General features: G+C 32.3%; 3 protein-coding genes across 7 annotated transcripts in view; 1 reads left to right on the top strand and 2 right to left on the bottom strand.

Moving 5' to 3' along the window:
• Positions 1 to 10518, bottom strand: part of LOC129954187 (protein clueless) — a 35534-nt gene extending 25016 nt beyond the window's left edge. Inside the window, exon 1 of the mRNA XM_056067931.1 lies at positions 10094 to 10518. Within this exon, the coding sequence (XP_055923906.1) occupies positions 10094 to 10235 (142 nt within the window). The 5' untranslated portion in view covers positions 10236 to 10518. The remainder of the gene's footprint in view (positions 1 to 10093) is intronic.
• A 2538-nt stretch (positions 10519 to 13056) lies between these two features.
• LOC129939425 (PRKR-interacting protein 1 homolog) lies at positions 13057 to 14135 on the top strand. Its single transcript, XM_056047431.1, has 2 exons — positions 13057 to 13240; positions 13310 to 14135. The coding sequence occupies exons 1-2, from the start codon at positions 13106 to 13108 to the stop codon at positions 14111 to 14113; spliced, it is 939 nt and encodes a 312-aa protein (XP_055903406.1). The 5' UTR covers positions 13057 to 13105; the 3' UTR covers positions 14114 to 14135.
• A 9640-nt stretch (positions 14136 to 23775) lies between these two features.
• LOC129939704 (lissencephaly-1 homolog) overlaps positions 23776 to 27619 on the bottom strand; it is a 45337-nt gene continuing 41493 nt past the window's right edge. For all 5 annotated transcript variants that reach the window (XM_056047855.1, XM_056047930.1, XM_056048013.1 and 2 more), the window contains exon 9: positions 23776 to 26646. In XM_056047855.1, the coding sequence (XP_055903830.1) occupies positions 26573 to 26646 (74 nt within the window). In that variant the 3' untranslated portion in view covers positions 23776 to 26572. The remainder of the gene's footprint in view (positions 26647 to 27619) is intronic.

Genomic DNA, 27619 nt, shown 5'->3' on the forward strand with positions numbered 1-27619 from the left:
TGCTTTATATTAACGATTGCGGTGAAGCTTTATCTACTTGCAATATCTGTCTGTTTGCGGATGATACGCTTATGTATTTCAGTGGCAAGGACGTTCCTACTCTGGAACACTACTTCAAAGAGATTTGGATTCAATATACCTACACTACCGGTCAAACGTTTAAGACCAACTTCAAAGGGTTGCTTTATTTGTACCTGTCGCCTGGGTTTATGAATGAATATAGGATTTTTTTACCTGCATTGTTAACTTAGACCATTCATAAAAGGTGTAAGTGAAAAAACCCCAGATATTAATCCTTTTCTGTAAATTATGAGGAATTTTTTATGACTTTTTACATTCAATTTTGAATTTTTTTATGACTGCGGTAATATTAAAGGGTAAAATTTTAATACCTACATATTCAGGATTGTGTATATAATGCTCGGTTTGATCCAATTTAAATTTATTTGAGACTGTGATCTTCTCCAGTAAACAAAATGCGCATTATGGGACAAGTTAAGGAATTAACTATTGAAACTTGATCTGCGATTATGACCCTTATTGAAGAAGGCTATTCGCAAAAAGAAATCGCAACAAAACTGAAGATATCCGAAGGAGCAGTTCACAGGACCATACAGCGTTGCTCTAATACCGGCATTTTAAGGATAAACGATACAATGAAGGCTAAGTCATGCTGGACTTTTTGGGCGCGTTGCAGTGCGGAAACCACTTCTACGACTTGGTTGGAATGGACCAAAACCCATAAGGATTGGACAGATGAAGACTTCAACAGAGTCTTATGGAGCGATGAGTCCAAGTTTGAGATATTTGGCTCAAATCGCAGAGTGTACGTTAGGCGCTGTGCTGAACAGAAGATGCTACCAGAATTTGTTTACTCAATTTGGAGCTTTTATTGGGTTTTTAAATAAATAATTTATGTTTAGTACAAAACTAGTTTATATTTTTCTATCATTTACAACTAGACATGCTCTTCACTTTTTCACGTATTAACTTTTTTCCTAAAACTTCAGTTTAGGGGTTAAAACTCGATATTTCTCAAATTTCAGAGGTGGACTCAAACTTTTGACCGGTATTGTATGGTTGTTCAAAAACAAATTGAAACTAAATACAACAAAAACGAAATGTATGTGCGTAAATAGTAACAATTCAAATGTTATTATTTCAATAAATTGTGATTTCATTGAGTGTGCTTCGGAAATAAAATATCTACGTGTTTACATTGACAATAAATTAAAATTTAACTTCCAAACTATGTGATAAAATATCAAAAAAGTTGGGTTTTCAAAGAAGAATCAGAGATTGCATTTCCATGAGTTGTGCTCTGACAATTTATAATACAACTGTATTTCCTCATTTTAATTTTTGCTCTCCCATTATTTATACACTGCCGCTCATCTGAATAGGTTCACAAATATTTTCACCACACTGATAGCCTCCCTTCATATGTATTGCAATGACACATCTTTTTTATACATATAATGAAAGAGCATCATTATGTACTTGCTTTGGGAGAAATAAATTTGTCTTAAATATTACCGTTATTTTCTCACGGTAGCTAGACTAAATGTAATCATAAACACAAGCATTTTTTTTGGCTCATCTGAATAGGTTCAACGGATTAAATGGAATAAAACAATAAAAATTATTTCAACTCCATGAGTATTGTATGATTATTTAACAATAGTTAATAATGAGTGTTGCCCCCTATTTTTAAAATGAATTCTCGTAAATTCGATTGGGAATGGAACTATACAATTTTTTCAGGTCTTTTTTAATGGCTGCGATTAATGACTTTTTGTCTTTAAACTGACTCCCTGACTCTTATACTTTACCTAAGAGAAGTCCCCACACATTCTCTATTATGTTAAGGTCAGGGAAGTATGGGGGCCACACCAGCATCTCCTAATTTTGGCTCTCTATCCACTGCCTTGCTATCCTCGCTGTATGGGTAGGGGCATTATCATGTTGGATTTTCCACGATATTGGTCCAAAGAGATCAAAAATCTGTGGGAAGGCCTTTTCCAACACACCTTTATAAGAATTTGTATTCATTCTCGATGTAACAAATTGGAGCTTTAAGACTTCGTAGAAGTAAATAGCTCCCCACACCATAACACTGCCTTCACAGCTATGCAGCCGACTTAAATAATGCTCCCCTTTTCGAAGGTCATAAAAGTAATAATTATAGCCATCAGGGCCCTCTAAATTTAACTTTTTCTCATCTGAGAAAATCACTTTTTCCACTCTGACTTCCACGAGATGAATTTCTTACGATTTTCTTTCCTAGATTCGTTAAGTGGTGTTTTTTTCTGATTTTTTTTTCTTTTCAAATGAGAAGCACTTTTGATAACGCGTTTTACCGTAGCTAAAGTGCAATTGACACCAGATTTATTTTTATTTTTAACGCGGAATCATATGAATTAGAAGCTGTTCTGATAAAAGCACGTCTATCAGTGTTGAAAACGTTTGTGAACCTATTCAGATGAGCGGCAGTGTATGTGTACCCTTGAAACCCAAACTAAGCTGCAAGTCCTAAAAAATAGAGCGATGAGAATTATATTAAAATGCAGCCGATATACTCCAATAGCTGATATGTTACGCTCGCTAGGGTGGTTAAATGTGATACAACAACATTAAAAACTAATCAAGACTAATAAAATCAATAACAAAAAACTATGTAATTACGGTAATTTGTCTTGTGTTCTTCCATTTTTTGGCTTTTGAACCTGTTCAGATGAGCCAAAAAATGATAGTTTTTTGTAAGGAATTAAGTTTAGCTGGCTAGTGAGAATAACGATAATTTCTAAGAGAAAATTATTCAAGTCTGTCAATAAGTGCAATATCGAAAAATATCGGTAGAAGTCGAAAAGTAATATCCGCATTCATGGAAAAAATAATAAAGGCGGTAATAGTAGAGTGATTTCTAAGACTGATAAAAGAGCAATTTTGAGAGAAGCATCCAATTCTCACAACTCGACAGCAAAGATCAGAGCAAATGTAGGTGTTCAAGCGAGTTTATCAACAATCCAAAGAGTGATAAGGAATGCTCCACACTTAAAACGACTTAAACTGAAGAAGAAACCCTAACTTAACGTGGCTCGAAAGGCAATGCGATTGGATTTTGCACGAGTGCACATGTCATGGAGTTCTGATTGGCGCTAGGTTGTCTTTTCTGATGAAAAGAAATTTAATTTGGAAGGTACAGACGGATACAATTTATACTTTCACGATCTTCGCAAGGAGCAACACCAGTTGGATCGCCTTCATAGTCGGGTGGGGGTGTGGGGAGCCATCTCCTACTATGGTACGTTTGACTTACAGTTTTTGACAGCAAATATGAATGGAAGTACATACAAAAACGTACTTGAAAATGCTTTTCCACATTTCAAAAATTTGTTTGGAAACTTACCATGACATTTTCAACACGACAACGCTCCGATCCACACATCCCGGGTCGTTAAGACATGGATTGAGGGACAAAATGTAGGTTTACTTCAGTGGCCGCCTTACTCACCTGACATTAATATAATAGAAAACGTGAGTCTGGGAAACAATATTCCAACAAACCAGAACTAATCGAAGGCATTAAACGCTCTTGGTCATCCATTTCATTGGATTATATTGAAAAATTGTACGAGTCGCTTCCCAATCAAATCTATGAGGTCATTGTCAACAAGGGAGGATCTACACACTATTAAATTTTATTAAACAATGTTTTAATTACTAAATGCATAAGTTAAAAAATAAGTTCTAAGCTTAAAAAAAAAATTAAGATAACCTGATGACTCAAATTGAATTGTAATTTTTTGTGTTATTTTCTAAAAAAAATTTAAAACAATATTAAAAAACGGAAAAACAAAAATGTTTGTTCTATTTAACTAAAAATTGAATCGGCCATAAATAAAAAATAATATAAAAATCTTAGCTCAGTTAGTTTGGTTGGAATCAGTTACGCGAGAGTGTGTGCTAACCTGATGACGCGCAGTGTATATCACAACCATAACAAATAGATTCTCAAATTTTGATTTAACAAATAATTTTAAGTATCGTATTATTGTCTCAAAAGTATAGTTTCGCTCTATTTTCTAAGAAAATGGAAATAAATGTTTATAACTTCTAACTGAGGCGCCATCTCTAGAAATTACATTTCGTTCATCCTGAGGCATTTATCTATGTACACGATATTGAATTCAGGTTTTGGGCACTAACCAGAAGTTGCCTTTATATATCGTGATGTCAGGCAAAACAAATTGAGATCTTGTACTGTCCCAAAGTCATACAAAACTTCTCCTGAAACCAAAAAAAAAAATACTAGTAAAAAAATAAATGTTCCTGAGAAATATAACCATTTTTTATTACTTTGGTGACATTAAATTTTATTATGGATGATAATCAATAGCATTTTAAGTAACAAACAATAAAATATTAAGATGACAAAGTTGAATTTGTATCTTGACGAGAAGGTGAGGGTGGTATTTCATCGTTTTGAATTTCCGATATGAAAGCTCTACTAGTTGACGGAGTTTGTTCCAAAACATATTGCGATGCTGATGCAGATGGAATATTAACATTAGTGACATGTTTTATAAGTTATGCATCATGTCTTCTTTTCCTTTGAAGGCATTCTCAAATCTGCTTTGTTACTTTGACATCAACATTGCTTATAACGATTTTTCGTTGCGTTCGTTGATCCATTAAAAATTGTCTTTCTCAAACTGGAACTTTGAATTGCTATTCACACTGGTATGAATTCAAATCCTTACATTTGAGACAACGCGATTTTTCTTTAAAAATTTTAATGCGATTTTTGTAAGACTCTACGTCTTTTCTGGATTTGTAGGGTTTCAATAAATTTCGGTATTTCTCATGATAACTTTTTATTTTACTCGAAACTGACCATCTTCATAGGTTGGAAGTACATTTTTTGGTAAGCCTCAACCAAAACCGAAAACTGGACACATCAAATCACTCCGTAAAACCAACATTTCTCTTTATGAAGAAAATTAAGCACTTGTCGAAGCAGAAATAAAACACTTCTAAATGATATTGCTAGGTCTAATACAAAAACTTTTTTGTTTCGAGATATGGATTGCGTCGGTTTATAAAATGCTATAGGGAAAGGATGGCGATTTTCAAAAATTACGGTTATCAGTTTTTTTCGGTTCTTTCGCTTTGTTACCCCTTTATTAAAACCTTCCAGTTTTAAGCGGACAGAAAAACCGGTTTTTGAATAACCGGTTTTCGTTTCTTGTTCGAATCAAAATTCAGTTTAACCTGCTGAAAAACCGTTTTTGTTACATAACTGAGACCTGAAAGTATTCATTCACATTTCACAGGTCGCAGTTACGTAAAAAAACGGGTTTTCAGCAGGTTAAACTAAGAAGAACAACTCAACAATTTCCCCTCCTCATATTAATACCCCTACACTACGGTACCGCTTGGAAATGGAGAAAAACATAACCAAACCAGTACACAAACACAGGCAGTTTATTTGAGAAAACAAAGACTTTGAATGTGAATAGAGCACAAACACAGCTAGATTGAGGGTCAACTGACCCATTTGATCCCCCCTCTCTTTCCCCTAGCAGACGCCTATGCGCTAGTCTGCTGATTTTTAAATACAGTTTTATATTTAACTTGTAAAATATAAGCAATTTTGCAAGAGATTTTATATAATTATTTTTTCTTTAGGTTTTCCATATTTTGAAAATCTTTAAGGTTCTTGAGGCAGTATTTAAAATTGAAATTTTTTAAAAATATTTTTGATTCCTATTGAGAGGCTATTTTGACACCTTTTATATATAGCTCGAACCCCATCAAACAAAAAAAAATGTATCCACCCTAAAGGAAGATAAGCAAGTGAAGCCTCTAAAAAATTGCGAGAAAGGTAAGTTATATAAACAGATTATATCTTTAGTTAATTAAAGTATTGTTAACCGGGTTGTTAAGGAAAAAAGGATTGAAAACTTGGTTCCCAATATGACAAGAAGTATTTTTAACACGCAGGACAAGAGAATTGTGCGTAAAATAAATAAAAATCTAAAGATAAGTGCACCAAAATTGGCACAGTATCTTCGACAATCGCTGGAAAAACAATGTTGCACTGAAACGTTGCGCAATTGTATACGGAAACATGGTTTTAACGGAAGAGTAACGCGCAAGAATTATGACAAGAATTACTCTTGAAGGGTTTGTCAATTCCTCGCAAGAGGAAGTACACGCGAAAATTATTTTTTTTTTTTAAATTAAGGTGCCACAGGCAGGGATTGAAACCCAAGACCCCTTGCATGAAAGTCCAACGCAATAACCATAGTGCCACGGGTACTGCACCGAGTACTGAATACCTTCCGCAAAACACTCGAGGAACCGTTAAACATGCTGGTGGGTCGGTGATGGTGTGGAGATGTTTTTCAGCAGTTGGAGTTGGGAAACTGCACATAATTGAATGAATTATAATTCACAAGATTAACATCGATATCCTGAAGACCAATATAAAAAATAGTGCTGCACAAATGGGTCTAGAAAACAACTTTACTTTTTATCAGAATAACGACCCAAAGCATAAGGCAAATGCAACCCGAATATGGCTTCTCTTTAATTGCAGTAAAGTTTTGGAATCACCAAACATTAATCCTATAGAGAATTTATGGGACGAACTGGACCGCAGAATCCGTAAATGCAAAATTAAGAACAAAAACGACCTTAAGGAAACAATTCTCTATAAATGAACACAAATAACATCGGAAACAACTGAAAATTTGTAAGGTCAATGCCAAGACGATTGAAAGCTGTAATTTCTTCCAAAGATATAAAAACCCAATTTGTTGACTGAAAAAAATAAGGTACAAATACGAAATTAATCCAGTATTACTGTAGTTTTTTCGTTTCTTTAAATTTTTCAAGAAATATGAATTGTACCAGCTAAAAAAATCAATTAAATATATAAACAATGAACTTTCTTAAATTGCACTTTGTTATAACTTTTGTACCTGAAGTCATTTTGTTTGAGGTAAACATTCAAACATTATTGAAGAGATACGAATATGAAATTGCTATACTGTACGTATAAAACAAAATGAGTAATTATTTTTATGCAAAATTATGAATTTATTATGACTTCAATTACTATTTTGCCCACATAAATCCTTCTTGATTATATTTCCTCATCAGTTAATAAAACATACACAACTAAGTAATTTTGTAGTGTTTATTTGACCGATGATGATTAACCATTGCTTACTGACTGTTTATTGGTTGATTGATAAATGTGGGTCTACTATTTTACAAAAATATTACGAAACTATGTATTTATTTATTTATAATTCGTTAAATACTAACGTTAACAATACTCAATATATACTTAATATCTAAAAACTTAAACTACACCGTTGAAAAATTTTAATTTGCAATTTATACTTTTTATATAATCATTTGGTGAATTAATACAAGAGTAACATTTATTATAGATGTCAATTAATTGATTAAAGGTTATGTACACCATAGTTTGATCTGCTAAAATTAGTATTCAATGGTTTCTGGAGCCTTATACTTGAACGAATAAAACTAAAGTTTAAACTACAAAGAACTGATGGTGATGAAATGTGTCCATTTATTATTCCAACAATAAAACAAAACTTCAAGTACCTACATCCCATGATTTGTCAAAGAAGGAAGATTTATGAGAGAAAGTCTTTGTGAATAAGGCGGTAATGTTTGAATGTTATGAAACCACGAAAAGGATCGTAGACAAAAACACAAAAATTTTTTCTGAATAACTTCAAGTTCTGTGACGTGTACGGCGTAGTAAGGTGACCATAATGAAACAAAAAGTAATTTTAAAACATATGGATCACGGAAATCACGGCCAAATCTCTTAATGAAACCCAGAACTCTATTTGCTTTTTTAACTATGATGTTAATATGTTCATTGAATGTTAGTTTAGGATCTAAGACAACACCCAAGTCAGAAAGTACATAGGTATACTCTACTTAAAGGACAAGAATCAAACATGTAACAAAAAAGATTGGAACTTTTTTGGGTGTAAAACTCTGGTTTTACATTTGTCATTATATAAAACAAGACGATTATTATTGCACCATTCCCTGAATATTATTAAGTCCTCTTGCAAGAGAAGACTATCAGATGTGGAGTTAATTTTTTTGAACATTTTAATGTCATCAGCATATAATAGGACAGACGATTGTTTTATCATCGAAACCAAGTCATTTATAAATAAAACAAATAGAATAGGACCAAAGTGACTACCCTGGGGACACCAGAATTCACTAAACTTAACACTCATTACGAAATTTAACACTATAACGTCTATATTTTATATATGAGGAGATCCAGTTTATAAAATAGTCGTTAAAACCTGTGATATTTTTAAAAGTAATGTTTTATGACACAATTTATCAAAGGCCTTGCTGAAATCAATAAAGATAAAATCTACTTTTTCACGTTTTTCAAAAACATCTAAACAAAAGGACGTAAAGTTAAACAGATTAGTAACAGTAACTTTCGTATTGTTGGCCCTATGACGGGCCCCTTCGGAGAAAATTCATACCTACTACTATCATAACTTCAGTAGTAACAGAAATATTGACTCCGAATTCAATATTGGAATTTTACTTCTCCCCAACTTACAAATTTAAAAAGAGGAAAGGAAAACAAATTTGGCGCCTTAGGCTACTATTTTGATTTTACCTACAGTCAACAGAAATTAAGACATGAGAAAGGAAAAAAGATTACTGATAAGAAGCTCTTTTTCCAACAATGAATTTTCACAAAGCAAAACCCGTTTAAAGGTTATGGTGTTAAATTATAGTATTCACTAAATTATCACCCAAACCAATACATCTAAGCGAGCAGGCAATAAACATTAACTAATTTACATTATGACCCGAACCAATACATCTAAGTGAGCAGGCATTAAACATTGACTCATCTATTATAACCCTCAAAAACATGCATTTAAATGTTTCAGGGTAACTATGCTCGCAGGGCACATCCCAAAAAGTAATCAATAACTTGTTAAACATTATCAAGATATTAAGTTTTGTTTTAAATAATTTTACATATTTTTAAAGAAAATTTCATCAGATGGCAACATTGTTATTGCTATGCTAACGAACCAGAAAATCTCAAATCATTAGAATTGTTTTTTTTTTTCTTCTTCTCATCACTATTTGTACTTGCAAAGTAGTCAGAGTAAGAAGAGATAATTTTGTATAGAAAATAATGGAGCTAGATATTTTCCCTTCAATTGAAGATACAAAAAAACATTCTACTTCGTCTATCTTTAGATTTCCGAAAGAAGTGCGATCGGCGGGTAATAAACATGTCGATGGCGACACTTCGAACTCTCAACTGATAAGAAGAGGTAGAAACTTTGCTCCAACACAAACACAAACGCACCTTGCTTGGATTATCTTCAACTTCAAGTACAAATAGTAAACGACATGAATTCGATCAGAACTCAGAGCCGAAAAAGAGATCTTTCCACTCTCTCATCTCAAATTTGGTGCATGCAAAATAAAACCAAGTCACGTGTGTATGTGCGTTCGACACGGGAACAGACATATTTGCCTCCTAGTCGTCATAGTCAGTCGAATCTTAGACAGACGATGAACTCTTTCAGGACATTTCAATGCACTGGCATCTTAAGTGAGTGTGTACCATGCTTCACTTCATTAATGTAATAGCTGTGGCACGTGTTTATATGCCTTCTTATAGGTTACAAAAAGTCATTCCACAAGAACTTTGTCTAATTCGGGACAGGAAAAACTGCTGCAATTCTTGTCTGAGCAGTGAGAAAAACATTTCCAAAAAAAAAAGACCGGCAGCTCGAGTAGATTAAACTTTTCTTTCATAAAAACACACGAGAAAATCGAATTACGTAACGAGTGTTATATGACTGCTCTGGCTCTCCCTGTGGGGCTAGATGTTGGATTTTTCTTCTTTGCATAGAATGTCGATTATTTAAGGAAGCATGCACCCAAATGATGATGCATTTTTATAGAAAAATACTTAAAGGAGTGGAATTTGATTTCACTTTTTATTGGTCTGGGGGAGGTCGCCTAGAACTTTTACCTTTTTTCTTGCCCGCATTATCGGTATTCTCTGCTGCTGCTGCTGCTCCTACTGAGTTACTGGAAGACTTTGCACCGGCAACTTCGTTCTTATCTCCTGTCGTTGGTTTTGGAGGAACATTTTCATCGGTTTCTAATGCCATTATTGTTTTTTTTTTTAATTTAATGAATTTATTCGATGTAACGATGGATATTAATTAAAATTACACTTTTAATTGTTAAGCACTCTCACTGAATAGCATAAGAATATTTGGGGATAGATATAGCAACCGATTACTTAAGATTCCCTTGAGAATCGATTTGATTAAAGTAGAAAAAATGTGTGTTTTCTTTTTCTTCAAAGAATATAAAATAGTATTTGAACAAGTTGAAATTCTTTTCAATCGAAGAAAACCTGGTGCGAACTACTTGTCTACTTCGCTCTCCGTCGCCCGTATGACAAGTTTTTGATCATTCATAAGAAACAAGTGAGAAAGGAATCAAGTCGGACTTGGAATTTTGTGGAAGTGAGATTTTTAACGAAATTTACAGCTGTCAAGTGGTATTTTATTTTGCAGTTCAGGGTACTTGTGTTGTTTTCTTTATGCCCTATTTGCACTAAGAAGGTTATCTCGGCGAAATCTACAAGTTTCAATACAAAATCCCCCTTAAAAGTGACTCCACTTATTAAGCTTTTTATTATTATAATAAATTTTGACAAAATACAAAAAATTCAAAAGTCTACTTGGGAAAGTTTTTCCACTTTTCCGCTGAACCTTTTAAATTAAATTGGGTGGCGCAACAGTTCGTTGTGAACCAGGGCCTAGTGACTAACAACTCTCAACCATTCCTGTGTGCGAGTACTTTTGTCAGGAATGGAATGGAAGGGACCTACAATTTAAGGCAGAATCCAAACGGCTAATTTGAGAAAGTACTTTTTCATGACAAGAATTACTCTTGAAGGATTTGTCAATTCCTCGCAAGAGGCAGTACCTGCGAAAAGGCGGGGATTAAACCCAAGACCCCTTGCATGACAGTCCAAGGCACTAACCATCATGCCACGGGTACCTCCCACTGAACCTATGGAAGGGCTATATATTTCGCCTTCCAAAAAATACTCAAAATTACGTGATTATGCTTGAAACCGGACTATCACCTCTATTTATAAAGACCCTTAAGATGCAAGCGGATTATCTCTTGCACGTTTTTAGTATGAAAGAATACCGACTTTTTAGAAAACTAGTAGTAAAAAATGTAGAAGACCAAAATCACTGGTACAGTGAGTGGTCGAGTCTCGTAGAAGGATATAATTTAAATTTTAATTTAAATAAGAAAGATGTATCGCACAGTAAAGCTCGTATGTACAAGGTTATAGCAGCGATAGATGAGAAGTGTAGAGCAGAATATGCAGCTGAAGCAGTTGGGTCCTTGTTCAGAACAACTTTCAGCGGGCTCAACCATAACCTTACAGAGAGGAACTACTTCCATGACACAAATGTCAAGTTAAGAAGTGAACTACTCAACCTGAACTTCAAACCATAAAGACCCGATTTACCACTGGAGTGTACTATTTGTAATTTAACAGAAAGAGAGAACGTCATAAAATTGGCTTTTTCAAAATGTTTTTTTTTTTTCTTTTAATTGTTTTTTGTTGTTAAGTACATTAATTTAATTTATTAAAGTTGTTGTTATGGTTTTTGTAATATTATATTTATGTAATAATTGTAAAAAAATCAAATGACATTAAAGTGAACGGATTTTGTATCCCAATTTCTTAACACATTTCTTTATTCTAATTCGGAAGCCAACATATAACAAACGATATGGTGGCTCAGCACTAACACATATGGCATATCATTTTAAAGTATTACATTCGTCTTTTGCTTATGTAAAACAAGATAATATATTTATCTGCTCAGAAATGAACTATAAAAATGGTGTGGGATATTTCAGTTTCATTTCAAGATACAATTTAGCAAAGTATTTTAGCTGAGTTTTTTGTTTCATATTTCACATTATTGAGTCGTCAAAAGTTAGTGAGGTGAGAGTTTGTCTTCAGACAAAAATAGTCTCAAAACGGACCTCTTCAAATTTTCAAAGCCTACGTCCACTTCGATTTGGAGACAGAACTACGTTTTTTTTCCTCAGGTTTCCTGCTTGAAATACATTTTATTTTGTGTGCTTATTTTGTGCCGTGCTTAAATATTATTTTTATTCATTAAAATATAAAATAAATTTATATTATAACATAAGCAATTAACAGCACTAGCTACTAGAACCTTTAGGCTGGAAATTATGGATCTATTTAGAATAAATGTTTTAGGATAGATAATTACAATGCAAGGGGATGTCAAAGCTTTGAAGACCTGCGATTGGATTACTGGCTGAAACACATTCGTTAGGTGAAAAAAAAAGAAATCACGAAATACGAATGCTAAATTGGATTCTGACCAAAAAAAGAATTTGGCGATGCTCTTCAGAGGCTACAACAGTCTTGAACTTAACTTAAACTCAAATTGTGTACTACTACCCTAAAACACTTAAATTCTGTGCTTCTCGTTGCGATACTGAATTTAATCCAAATTAAATTTAAATTGTTAATAATTTATTTATAATACGAAACTGCCATAAATGAGTCACCCATGAATTCAATTGTTATTTTTTGACATTCCTAATGTTGTAGAAATGTCAAAATTAATATTCAAGAAAACAACTTGTTTAGAAAAAAACATATAACTTCTAGAGTAGTTTTTAATTTCATTTACATTTAAATTTTAGCCTATTCTTATCGGTTCTTAATATTCATTTATTTCATTATGCAAAATTAACACTGTTCTACATTTACTTTTAACGAAGAACCAATCGCACCAAGTGGCTTCGGGGTGTAATTCGTTCTATTTGTTGGCCTTCGTTAATTTCTAGCTTCGTTCCATTTAGATAGTTTTGACATTAGCTGTCATTATTTTTTGATATCAGAATTCAGAATCAAATCGAAAACTTTTGGTTTTTAAAAATTATTATTTTTTCTCTCAAGATGCAAAATCTTGTTGAAAAACAACCGAAATCCAAAAAAGATAATGAAGATGGTGAAGAAAAAAAGAGGCGTCCTATCATTAAAAGTGCCACTGACCTGCAGCGCCTCAAACTGGAAAAACTTATGAAAAATCCTGTACGTAAACATTGTATTTTTTTAGTGCACTTAATTTTATTGAACCTTTTTGCTTTATATTAAATGTAGGACAAACCAATAACAATACCTGAAACTCCTAGAGAAAAGGATTACATGCAAACAGTACCTTCATTTGTTCGTAATGTAATGGGCTCAAGCGCTGGAGCAGGTTCTGGAGAATTCCATGTATATCGGCATCTTAGACGGAAAGAGTATGCACGACAAAAGTGTATCCATGCGAAGAGCATGAGAGAACAACTGGACGAAGAATACCAATCCAAACTGGAGAAAAACCGTCTCGAAGCTGACGCCAAGACAGCAAAGAAACGGGCTAAACGCTTAAAGAAAAAACAGCGTGCCAAGAAACCAAAAGTTCCAAAGAGTGAAGATTTGGAAAAACACAACACAACCGACGAGGACGATGACGATGATGATGAAGACGAGGAAACAAATTCATTAGAGAAGAATGAACACGGAAAAATAAATGAAGACACACCAAAAGAAGAAACAAGTGCAGTAACCGATGCTCCCTCTGGACCCCAATCTAAGGAAGAAATGAACATCCCCGTAGATGAAAATGAATCAAAACAAGAGGACATATCTAAAACCTCTTCCGGTATTGATGAACCTGAATCGGACAGAACTGAGAGCGACAAACAAAACGAAATGCTTCCTAAACTGATCTCAGAGACGACAGAAGGTCAAGTTGAAGAAAAAGAGAAAAACTCTTCTAATGAAAGTGAAGCGGACAAAACAGAGAGCAACACACAAAAAGAAATCCTTCCTAAAGAGATTTCAGAGACGAAAGAAGGTCTAAGTGATGAGAAAGAGAAGCGCGAACAAATAAAAGATAACACACCATCACAATCTTAAATAAATTGAATTTAATATTATATTTCTGTTTATTTTCTTTATTTGCCTTTACAAATTTTAAAATCTTTCCCCGGAATATCGATAGGTTCTTTTAAATTAATTGATGAACTGAATGATAATTTGATATACATGTTAATATGGTGATGTGTTTTTCACAGTAACCCAATTCATGGTTACTGTTTTATCTTTATTAACACAATAAGGTAGTTCATCTCAAAACCAAATTCTGTGAGCCTTATCACTCCAATTGGTGTATATTTTGAAATTTGTTTTATAAAAAAAGAGTTATGTGTAGACTTATCGCCAGTAAAACACAAATCGATCTTTCGACTTAAGATAAAATGTTTGCGATATCACTTGTTTCTGAATATATCGATTATTTTTTAATATGTATTCAAAATATTCGCACTACTAATTTCTGAAGATCAAACTAACATAATATAAACAAGCTGCTGCTTTTCTAAGTCTGAGAAAAACCAATTAATCTGAGGCAGAAATTAATGCGATTTTAGCTGTACATTTAAATATTTCAAGTTTCCTTGCAATTAAAATAACGAAACAGAATTATGTCAAGAAACTCTGTTTCCTTCGGATATCAAAATACATAATATGAATAGGCAAAATTGAATATATGCATCATTCATCAGTCATGAAAAAGAGAGATTTATGCCCATGTTCCCAATTTCGATCTAAAGTGAATTGAAATCACTTTTCAATTTCACGTGAAATGAAATTGCATGTTCTTCAATTAGATCGATTTTGAAAACTTCAACCATTTTTATTTTGTTTCTGAAGTGAAATTTTTGCTGTTTTAAAGATGGATTCAATATTATTCTCAATTTTAAGTGAAAAGGAAGCAGAATTCAAGAGAAAAAATAAGAAGACGAATTTTGGGAGACAAATCAAATATAATGGATTTACCTGACATAATGTAAGTGTATGAAAATTATGTAGAATTGTTCTCATAAATAAAGAAAATTCTTGGTTTTCTCTTTTAAGCTTTCATTGTTATTTTAGATCAAGCAAAGATGCTTTTTTATATGTTCTAAGGAAAATAAAACCTTCATCGATTTCTTCAGTTCAAAAACTTTCTGCAACCCTCCGATTCCTAACAAAGATCAATTTACAGAAATAAAAAAAGTAATTTGAATGCGTTCCAAAAATGTAATTAACCGAAATACAGAACATCCATTTGCATGTTCGAAAATCCAATTCACAATAACGAATTGTGGAACACCCAAATTCACTTTCGTAATAAGTGGAATGTCTGCTATTACACGATGAATCTAGATGCATGCGACACTTCGAACAACATAAGTGCAAAAGAGAAAAAAAATTCGAAAACATGAGACGCAAGAAAATCGACCTGTGTCGCACGGGTAAAATTTTCCTTGCGACAATTTGACGTTTCTCTGTTCCCTTATTCGTATTTTTGCTATTCTCTTTCATTTGGTTTCGTTGTTCTAGAAGCAAACTTCGACGGACAGTTCATTTTGTAGGAATCTATGTCTTTGTTTGTTGATTATAAATTATATTTTGATAATAAAACTCATAAATTTTACAAAACAAAATATTTTGTATTGATTTTAAAGAATAACAAAATTTTCTCGATTAATAAAAGTAAACAGACAAACAAACAAGTCGATGACGAAATAAAAATGAAAGAGAACTGTCAAAATAGATTCATGAATCTAGTTTCAACGTGTAATAGCACTTGAGAAACAGGATAGGATCACAAAGAAGAATTCGAAGATGTCGCATGCATCTAGATTCATCGTGTAATAGCAGACAATGCAGAACATGGGCATTAATTTTATTTGCTCTTACACCATGTCGGACTTTTTCTGGCAATATACGTTAGAAAAAAATAATTGGGCTTGATTTAAATTATTTTTAAACCTTTATTATATTTTTTTTATTCATACAACAAAATATTTGTGTACATAGAATAAAAAACTGATTGAAAATAGGTATTTCTAAAAATTTCGTTTAACCCTTTCAATATATTAACCCTTTCACAATATTCAGTGTACACCTTTATAAGTCAAAGAAGATTTAAAGCAGAAACTCAGCGACAAAATAGAATGTACTCACAATTCGGCGAGACTCAGGAAAATTCTATCCAAAGGACTGACAAGATAATGGCGAAGAGCGATTATTAGATACGAAAATAGAAAGCAAAAAAAGTTTCCAGGCAAAAACGAAAAATGATAATTTTTTAAATGAGCAACTAACTTCACTCCTATTAACAAATGTCAAAATATATGTAAATAAAGTCGAGGAAGTTTCAAAAATAAATTTAATTTGCATAAATTCTATAAAATGTTTTTTTTTCACTGCGATTATTTCCTTGAAAGCGAAGATGAATCCCAAACTAACGAAGAAGAGGGAATGCGTATAAAAAGAAGAGTTTTAAGAGATTCATCGAACCCAATGAGCCTTCTTAGTTCAACGTAAGTAAAGTGAAATACTTTCCATCTAGTATTAAAAAAAAACTCCTAAAATATTTGCCAGGTTCAAGCTTCTTTATCGTTTGAACAAGGACGCATTCAAATGTATGTAATGTATTAGAAGAGATCGATCTCACCTTCTAAGTTTCAAATCTAAATCTTTTCCAACCATCCATTGGTTTCTCTGGAGGACCGCATGCATTTAGCTTATCAGTGAAAGCCTTCCAAAGAATTTTGGATTTGGCTTTGGCTTGGCTCGTCGGCAAGTAATTTTTTGCTATATTTGGATTGGTTTCCATAAAAGCTACCAGCAAATCCAACTGCTTTGCATTAGTTGTAGGCCTAGAAATAACTTATTTTTTTTCACAATTGTATTTATTATTTACTTACATTTTTTTGCTCACTTAACAAAACAAAAACAAAAAAAAAACTACCCTCAAAACGAAAGATGAACGAGTGCTGAACTGCTGAAGGCACTCGTAAATAAAAATACGAATATCGTCATTTTTACTATTCTCGTTTTTCTTAATCGCAATTTGACGATTTAGTGCTACTACAATCGTTTTTCCTAAACGCAATTTAACGAATAAGCGTTATTTTGAACGAGTTTCGTTTTTCATAATTTCCCCCCTGGGCTCTTAACTCCTTTTTATCATTTAAATCGACAAGCCCTGATTGCGATCTCGCCATTCCCACCTTAGAAACCTACATAGTCTCAAATAGGGACATGTTCCAAAGTTGTGAAGGGAGGTCAGAGTAGTTTTTATTTCTAAGTCTATCAAGCCTAGCCACACTAATGCTTAAGACTAAACCCATGAGTCTCACATCGCTTATTTTTAAAACCTTATGACTTAAATCCATTCAGATCCGAAGCTATCTCAAACATGACTCCTTATCTCCTACACAGAGCACCTGTTCTAAAGGCAAAATCATAGACACGGCCTTACATTGCGTTGTAAGGACGTTAGAAAACACATTCCACGATAAGGAGAATACATTACCGCGTTTTAGAAATTGAATGGGCCTTCAACAACGTGAAAAATAGTGTGATGAAAAAAGCCCTCAAATGTTTCGAAATCGAACAGTTTATCATAAACTAAATCACGTAGGTATATGCTAAAACATAGACAGATCAATAAACTAGGTGGACCCCTTGACAAGGGAGTACTCTCACCACTTGTCTGGATTCTTGTGATGAATGAATTCCTAACCACTATAAGGAAACAACTGAACTAAGCTTTAACTAGGTTTTGTAACAGCACCGAAAGCTGTGGCGACTGTATTCAGTCGTTTAAAGTAAAGCTAGCATAACAATATTTTACATGCAACACCGCATAAATATTTGTTTTAATTACACTTTTGTTTAAACAACGAAGTTTATGGGATGTATTTATGAATCATCCCCTAAATCAAGCATTGTCGTTGTTGTTCTTATAACACTTGATTAACAGTAATTACTCAGTTGTTTGTTTCCCCTTACAGTGCGTATAAAATAAATAAATAAATAAGGTGGCTTAACAGTCCGTGACTTACATACAACTCTCAACCTCCTCTGTGCGAGTATAGTTGTCAGGGAGGATGGGGACCTACAGTTTAAAGCCGTATCCGAAAGGCTAATTTGAGAAAGCACTTTTAATGACCAGAATTCCTCTTGAAGGAATTGTCAATTCCTAGTGAAAAGATGGCACAGATAGGGATTGAACCCAAGACCAAGACAGACAAACGCATTTACCATCACGTTATTGTTATGTTTTGTTAGCATTTCCATGATTATTTTCTTGAATTTGAAAAATTTAAATCCCGCCTTAGTCTCAAGTTGGTGCTGGAAGTTTATTTACAAAGATAGGCACTAATTGTCGCACCCGTAATGTCCCACGATAATAGTACTACGGTTTTTATATACAACGATGCAGTGTTGTTTGTAACTTGTTTTATTACGCTGAGGTTTCGAGCACAAGCGATTTTAAAGACGGCCAACACGTGTACAAAATTAATTCCGGCAAAACAAAAATGATCAGCCTCGGAACCCGAACATCCTCTCAAAATAATATATCCTCAAAACCGGTGGAGAGCTTTCAATACCTTGGAAGTATCGTCTCCATCGAAACTTAACAAGACGTCATCTGCCGCATCGGCAAAGAAAAGCGGCGTTCGGTATGCTGTCGAAAATCTGGAAGATTATCTCTTTCAGCTTAAAAGCAAAGCTACGACTGTTTCGGCTAAATGTCGAACCTTTAGATACTTCTTTATGTATGCAGCACCTGAAAGCTTACTTCAGCCATTACAAGGAAGTTGCAAGCCTTCGTAAATTGATGTCTTTCCAACATTGGACATAAGTTTCGAAAAGCAAGCAATGCAGTGGATTCGCTTGCGTAAGAAGGAAGAAGAGCTGGACGACGGTGAAGCTCATGGCGCAGGCCAGTCAAGGAGGAATCAGCGTCACTAGGCTAGAGTATGAGGGAGCTGAAATATATCTCCGGAAACTGCAAACGATGGCGCGTAGGCGCAGTAGAGGCCCTATGCCCCTTAAGAGGTCCCCAACGGACATAACAGGTCTGAGGACCTAAGTAAGTAAGTAACCTTATACACTTGCTTTTGGTACATTTTTGTATCTTTCATTCATATTACCAAATTTAATCTTTATCACTATCATATCGGTCAAAGGTTGTCCATAAAAAGCTACTTGACTAAAGCAACAGGCAGACAATAAATAATAACTTCAAACTTTTACGCTTGTGTGATATTAGCAGGTTCAGGCGACATAATGGAGGATAAGTAAGGCAAGTTTCTAGCATCTGATTGGCCAGCTGCCAAAAAATTCCAATTAAGGCATCTTTATTGGAAACTTGACTGGAAAGTTAGTCAAGAAAAATCTCCCTAACTATAAAGTCAAGTCAACTTAGGTCAGAATGACAATCGATTATTATTTGTTTAGTTAACTGAAACTTGAACTTTATTCCTCTAATACCTAATTATTTATTTTTCGCACAATTTCATGTAATATTTTGTGTAAAAGGGTAAACTGAAGCTAGAAGTTAGGCAAGTAAAGTTCTGAGTTTGAAGTTTATGACAATTGAAAAACTAACTAGTTGAATTGGTCAAAATGTACGTTCAACGAATGCAGTTGCCTGCAAATGAAGTCCCTTATGTTGTCTGAACCTGGCCATTGTTATATTTTAAAGTCAAAGTTTAATTTTTGTGTCAATTATTTTGAAATCTTTAAGGCTATGCATTGAAAGAATAACCCCAAACTGTGAAGTGGTTTAATTCGTTTAACTTGTTTTGTTAACTTTGAACAGAGCTGTGTGTGTTTTTGACAGCCATTAAGTAGAAGCCCTTATACAGGGTCCGCAAAAAAAAAAATATATTTAAAGCTATTTATAGATAAAATGGTATTCCGGGTATAGGTAGATAGAGGTCTACGTGCCATTTTTAATAATCATAATGACATGGCCCTTATGTGACAGTTTGGTGTGCTGTTGCTGAATTTGGTGTGTTAGGTCCGTATTTTTTCGAAGAAAATGGGCAAAAAGTTGCAGTTAATGCGTATCGCTACTGTCAAATGATTGAGACCTTCCTCCAACCAACCTTAAATCAGTTTACTAGGAACCACAAAGAAGTCTGGTTCCAATTTAAAAAATTCAATACAATTTTTCTGTTAAATTGTTTATTTATTTGTCATTGCCTTTTAAAATATGGGAGATCTATTTGCCGGACCCTGTAGTTAGAAAATTGGAGCTGTTGTTAAATTATATTTGGTATATTTATTTATTTACATCATTTAGAGTTAACAATATACTCAAATAGACAAATTAATAACATACGTTTTATTTAAAATATTATATGTACATTTTATATACTAAGTATGGAAAGTCAAAAAGAATAGACTGAGCATATACAGTGTCGGACAAAACTAAAGCACGAAATCATTTTATTTTGAAAAAAGTCAAATAAAACTACAAATTAAAATATAAAATTATTTTTTTTTAATTTATTTTAAATAATAATATTATTGCAAAATTGTCGCATTTGGTTCACAGTAAACCCGTACGCATACATTGAATAGCCGATACATCCAAAACAAGTCACTGTTTGGTGCGGATTCTGGTCCAGAGGCATAATTGGGCCAATTTTCTTCGAAAATAAGCAAGGAGTGTCCGCTACAGTCAATAGCGATCGTTGTCGGACCACACTACACTCGATGTTTTTATAGCATTTAAAAAAAAATTTTATTTAACGGACCGTTTATATATATACGGTAGAATATTTGAACGCATTCCTAATGAAAAATATATACTTTTGTTTTAGTTCTGTTTAGAACTATAGTCTAAAGACTAAACTAAAGACGGGTTTATGTTCTTACTTAAGACCATATTATCCGACATGACTTCTCGCAGAAGACAAAATTCTATTTAAATTATCATGAAGTTATTAGCAGCATTGAAGTTTTTGGCAATAAGAAGTTACTGATGATGAATTTTAAAATGAATGAGGAAGAGAAACGAAAGTCCAAAAGCTATTTTTGGCAAAAATCACGAATTCCCGGTATAAATAATAAAACACAAAAACTTGAATGAAAAACTTTCAAATTCAAATTGCATATTAATAATTTATAACATTTTAGTTACACTTTTGACAAAAAAAAAACTCCGCTCGCAAACACATTTGATGTAGAGTGATTATTTTCGATTTTGCCCTGTTTTGAATTCTACTTTCGAGTTACGTAGTTCCTCGTTTATTCGAAAGTTTATATGAATATAGTTGGCACTACTAGAACTATTCGATTCTCGTTTGTTCGAAAGTAGTCTAATAGATACATGGTAGCAATTTTTCGAATTCGAGCAATTTCATTGTAGAATCGAGTTACATAGTAGGGCCCCTGTATCATGAAATCCGTTCGTAATGCAAAATTGTATGAGATTTTCCACTACAAACGGATTTCATGATACAGTTTTTCGGGATTCGTAAAAATTTTCGATTAAGATGGAATTCATGATAGGGGTGAATATAATTTGATAAGTTACTAATTTCACTTACACTTCCAGTTTATGATTTGTTGAAGGCATAGTTAACTCTATGACCGTTTTTGCGAAATAAGTAAAGACTTCTCAAATCACGCGAAGGAGCGTATAGATCCAAAAGGATAGTCTAGGTGGCAAGTTAAGATGTCATGAATAAAAGTTATCGGATACATCTTCCTCCGGTTCTCCAGTGACTGAATACCAAATAGTTGCCTTCTAACAATTTAAGAGCGCATTTAAATGTTCCATCTTAATTTATTAAACAAATATCGTGTAATTTTTAAAAAGACTTTTCAATGTATACGGATTTTGTAAGTCAACAGTTTCGATGAATAAAAGTAACCACGGAATTCGCTTTGTTAATTTAAAATCCGATATTTTATTAGAAGTTCAATTTATGCTCAAAAATAACTCCAAGATCTTTTTTTGTAGAAACTTTTTCAAGTTATAATTGTAGTCTATCGATAATAATTGCCGGCGAGTGTAATAAAGTGATTGACATTTAGGAATGTTCAGATTGAATTGATTTAACTTGTACCAGTCAGAAAATCTTTTGATTTCATTTTTCAAAAGGTCACAAACGCTTTTACTTTGTAGGCGTCTAAAAATTTCAGATCATCTGCAAACAGGGGACACATTGAGTTTTGAAGAACATTAGGTAAGTCGTTAATGAAAATGAGGAATAAGTTCGAACCTAAATGACTTCCCTGGGGAACTCCTGATGAAACATTATAAGATTTTATAGATTTGAATCAACATGTACATACTGACAACGATTAGTTAAATACGTTTTTAACCCTCAGAGGCCTATTAGAATTTTTTAAATTTTTTCAACAGACTAAGGTGATGCACCTTGTAAATGCCATTTCATTCACTACACAATTAGTTAAAGTAGCTAAGTAAAAAGTGGATCTACCAGATACGAAACCATGTATGTATATTTTAGTAAACTTAGGAAAAATCTCGGAGTAAGGGGCCGGTTATAGGTATTAGTAAAATCCATCAGTAACATCGATGTTATGATCGAAAGAAAACAACAATTTAATGACGTAAATTTACTGATTGCTATAAACGCTCATCAGTAAAACATATCAGATTCCTCCTGTTTCAAATTTTACTGATACATTTAACTGATAGCTATAACCGGCCCCAAGGGTTAATTCGACAACGACCACTCCAGTATAGTACGTATCCTCGAACATTCGCTATTCATCTATTAAACAGAAGAAGAAACATAAACTTCCATTTCCATTTGATAATTATGCTGTTGTTTTTATTTAATACTCGATAATCATAAAAGACAAATATCATGTTTCGTTTCATATATATATTTTTTGTTTCTTAGGTATGAAAATAATTAACGTTATGTAGTGTAATTTGGTTTTTTAATAAGGTTTATTTTTAAAATGTTTTGAAAATGATAATTAAAAAAATTGTAAGTTTATATTGAAAAAGAACTTGATTAAAATTTTATTCGTATTTAAATATTTATTTTCATTTATGACTTCTTTTGAAACTAGCCACAACTTTGTTATGACTTGTATTTTCTTGTTCTTTTTTTTTATTTGAAATAATTCTTCTTACTCAAGAACCTTAACAAATTGTATTATACATTTATATTAAGTTAGTTAGTTATTATTTTGCAGTGTATTTTTATGTTTTGTTTTTGAAAGTGCAACAAATGAAATGAGTAAAATTGTGTTTTCTTTTTTTAAATATGAAGATTATATTTATATATTTCGTTTTTCTTTATTATTCTTTAATTAATGTGTAACGAGTAATTAGTTAAGTTTTTTTGTTTTGCTTTTCTATATAGCATTAATGTATTTTTTAAAATTTTGTTTGTTAATAAATAAGCTGTTGAGTAGTAGGATTTTCTGTTGAGTTTTAATTTGTTATTAACATTGGCGTAAGCAATTCCTACTTTTTGTTTGTTAAATATTTTGTTCAAAACGAAAACACAACATATTTACTTGCGAATGTGAATTCACCAACATACTACATAATTATCTAGGTATATTCTTTTTTTTTGTTAAGCAATTTCAACTAAGTATAGTTAAATTTTTTAAAATATTTAAAATTAGAATGCTCTCTGTCATTTACCATCGACAATGCTTTCGTTTGTTGAATCGGTAAATTATGCTAAGGCTTTTAAAAACAAAAAGTATATTTATGTTTTTTCAGGCATATGCAGGCCCATAATATTTTTGGAAAAATAAATTGCACACAATTGAAAGAAAGAAGTGGAGAAGCATAAGGGCTTGAATAAATAAATAAAAAAAAAATCGTCTTTATTTATTTCATATTTATACATAATTTTATTTGTTTTATAATTCTTTCCATTTTTAAGGTTTTTAATAATCTTTTGTTTTGTTTTCATTATCTCTATGTTCGTTTTTCGAGATCGACTATGAAATTGTTGAAATGAATTATTAAACTTTTCATTTAAAATAATTAAATAAAAAACTACAGTTAAGGACGTAATGCTTCTTAACAAAAGTATTTATGAAAAATAAACATAATTGAAGAATATTATCCTTTCGAACGATTTTCCTACAAATACTATGCGTAAAATAAGAATAACTAAACTTAATTACAATTCGCATTGACAATTTAATATTATAATATGTATATTTTTGTAAACAAATATTTCAGTTTGCTTTTTGTGTGTGTAAATAAAATTAAAATACAAGAAAATCTAAAAATTATATGTGTTGTTTTATTTATAATCAAAATTCAACTTTTTATTCGAAGTTCTACAATCATTTAAAGAAGTGTAGCAAAACACTCAATATCAGAGAATAGAGAAAAGTGACCGTTTGTTAAGTGTTATAATTGAAAACAAGCTCTTTTTGGGTAAATGGTTTAATGCTCAAGTATTAAAAACAAACTGTGTGAAATCAATTAGGCAGAGAACAATAGTTAAAACTTCAAGTATTTTTGTATGCTTCTAGTTGAATTTAAAAGGATACTATCAACCTCAAGAAAAAAGGCATTTACATACAAGCATATACACGTTTATCCCCTTCTAATGTCCACTTAAGTGCCTAACATCCATTTTTTCTTGGAAGTACACCACAGACAAATATCAAATTATTAATTAAAAAGCTGTAATAAATAATTAACCTTTCCAGATACATTGATCGGAACGTTCTAAGTTGTATTCCCTTTGTCTGGCCATTCTACGGGAGTAGTGACCTCATAAAGGCTTGTTTACATTCCTTGAACTGACATGAAAAAAGACCTCCTACAGCCAACAGAGTCGTAATAATCGATTGCTCGATTTCTTATTCAAAGAAACTCGCTGTTGCAAAACAAAAAGTGCCAACAGGATTAATTTCCAATAAACTAGAGTCCTGTTGTGCTCTGAGTTTCGATCAAAACATTTAACTTCCGTCAACTTTAAATTTTCTAAAACTTTTTTTTTATAATAAATCCTTCATTTTTAAAGGTCTTAGAATTTTCTATTTTTTTCGATCTTGCAGAATAGATTATACTTTGACGGTTATATGTAAATTTTCCCATTTGTTGCAATGGTTAAGTCCTGACCATTGTTCTTGTACCATAAAGCCAATATGTTATTTTTATGATGAATTACAATTTCATTTGTAATCAAGAGCAACAAAAAACTGTCACTTTCCTCTCTTTTGGGATCGTTTTCTCACGTGATGAAACAAAAATAAAATGATAAGAGTTATTTAGGCTTATCGCTCATTTATTAACGATTAATTTTATATATTATACAATTAATTTTCAAGATTATTGGGTAATTTTGCATTTGTCTTCTATGTTTTGTTTCTCTTTATAATTTTTTCTCTTCTAAACTTTATTTTAATTGAATTTTAATTAAAATTTCTTCTTTCTTTTTTTTCCTGCTATATATTGTTTTGTGTTTTTATTACATGCTTATTATATAATATTAAAAGCTACACATTATGATTACAATATAATAATAATTATATTAAATTTCTATAAATCCAAAACTGTGTGTAATTTGAATTGAGTTTTATAAACTCAAGGAGTTAAAAATCTATGTTCTTTTATAGATTACTGTTACATCCTATTTTTGTTTTTATTCCAGGGTAGTCAGTAGTTAAAAAAAATGTGGCCACGTCTTGTAATTAAATATATCACCAGTTGAGTCACAGATGAAGAAATACAGATCACCATTTATGAGTTTTTGTTTGTCTATAACTTTCATTTAGATTTTAGGGGCTTTGGCGAAATAAAATTAATGTCAGAATTATTCCTTACTTCAAAACATCATTAATGTGAACTTTATTTTAATGCTTGAAGTTTGGGAAACAATTTCGTGGGAAGTTTAATTCACTATAGCCCCCTGTTCCATTTTGGTTTTCTGTATATTGACATCATCTGTGATGTTATAATAAACGAATTCCATCTCCGACTTGTTTCAATTTGTTTTGTAAATTTATTTTTTAACAAATCATCTCATATTTTTTAAATGTGTAAAAAATAATAACATTCAATAAATAATGGAGTAAAAGCCAGAGGCAATCCAAATTTAAACAAATAAAAAATACATTTTCTTCGTATCTAAATAAAAAATATATATATATAAATAATTGAGTGTACATTAACAATAAATGAATTCTATGATTTTGTTGGCTGTGTAAAGCATCGTCTTGTTTTAAGTTTTTTTTTGTTTTATCTAAAATCTTTATTTTCTTTCATTTAATTCAAACTATTGTGGACGTTCACTCTCATATTGTAATATAAACTCTTTATATTTGTTTTGTTTTGTTCCTAAAGAGAAATGTTTTTTTTTTTTCTTTTTTTTTTCAACAGAAAACAGGTGGCAAGGTTTAATTTAATTTTTGTATTTTCTTTTTTTTGTTTCGTTTTTAATAATTAAATATCTTCTCTAATGGATTCATAATCTTAATGATTTATTGTTTTTTTTTGTTTTGTTTTGTTTAATAATAGCATTTTAAGTTAAAATTAAATATTAAATAAAATAAATATATTTAACGACATTCCCATACTTTGACTGTTTGATCCACACTTCCTGAAATAACGTATGGATGTGTTTTGTGGAAATCTGAAAGAATACAAAAATATATCAATACAAATACTTAAGTCAGATATGTTTACTTTTTTAGAAGATGGTTATGAAGGGTTGGTGGTTTAAAAATGACACTAAGCTTATACTATACTTTGCTATCAAAAGAAACTTTGAAGCACTAAATGATAAAAAGAGTAGTACGTTGGTTTTGCATGTTTCGATCCACAAGTTTGGTTTATTATCTTGTTTATTTATAACTTTGGGGAGTAAATCTTGAAAATCGCTTCTTCTTTGAGCATAGAAAGCAATAATGATCATCATCATCCTGGTTTGGACCTTTTCAAAGCGAGATGAGACCGTCTTAGGATGGTTTGGGATGAAAATTATTTGGTTGATTGGGCTGCACAGCGACATTTCCTGCTCAAGAGAACTAAAGCCCAATGACTTAGATGGCTGGGTCATTTAGAGCGAATGGACGTCAACGCTCCAGCCTCTAATGTGTTTGAATAGGAAGACCGCAGCTCAGGTGGTGCTTGTATGTGGGAAAGCACTTCAACCAATTTGGGGTGCGAAACTGGAGACAAGGTGATGGCCCTGGGCCGTCCTGGATGGAGCCATTTTAAGTAAGTAAGTTATTATTCAACAGCTGCTGGCTGAATCTTTTCTACTCGTTAGACAGTTTGTGTTTGTTAGATCACCTTGTTTATATAGTAGAAGTGTGGAAAAACCATTAGGAACTTCAAGTCGAAATGCATGTCTACTTATTAAGCAGTGAACCTATAGCGGAGCTAATACGCAATCCAGCATCAAGATTTGTCCAAATACAGGCGGTGCTGTTGGTCCATTTATGTTTTGTTTATTTTTATTCTCTATTCGTGGTCTGTTAAAACAAAGCTGATAATCGTTTAATCCGACTCAATCCGTAAAATTGATTTACTACCAAACTGTTTTTCCAAATAGTTATTCAAAATGAAGCACGTGCATCAAACTTCAAACTTCAAACATTTTT

The sequence above is a fragment of the Eupeodes corollae genome, chromosome 1 (assembly GCF_945859685.1).
Source record: "Eupeodes corollae chromosome 1, idEupCoro1.1, whole genome shotgun sequence".
Lineage (NCBI taxonomy): Eukaryota > Metazoa > Arthropoda > Insecta > Diptera > Syrphidae > Eupeodes > Eupeodes corollae.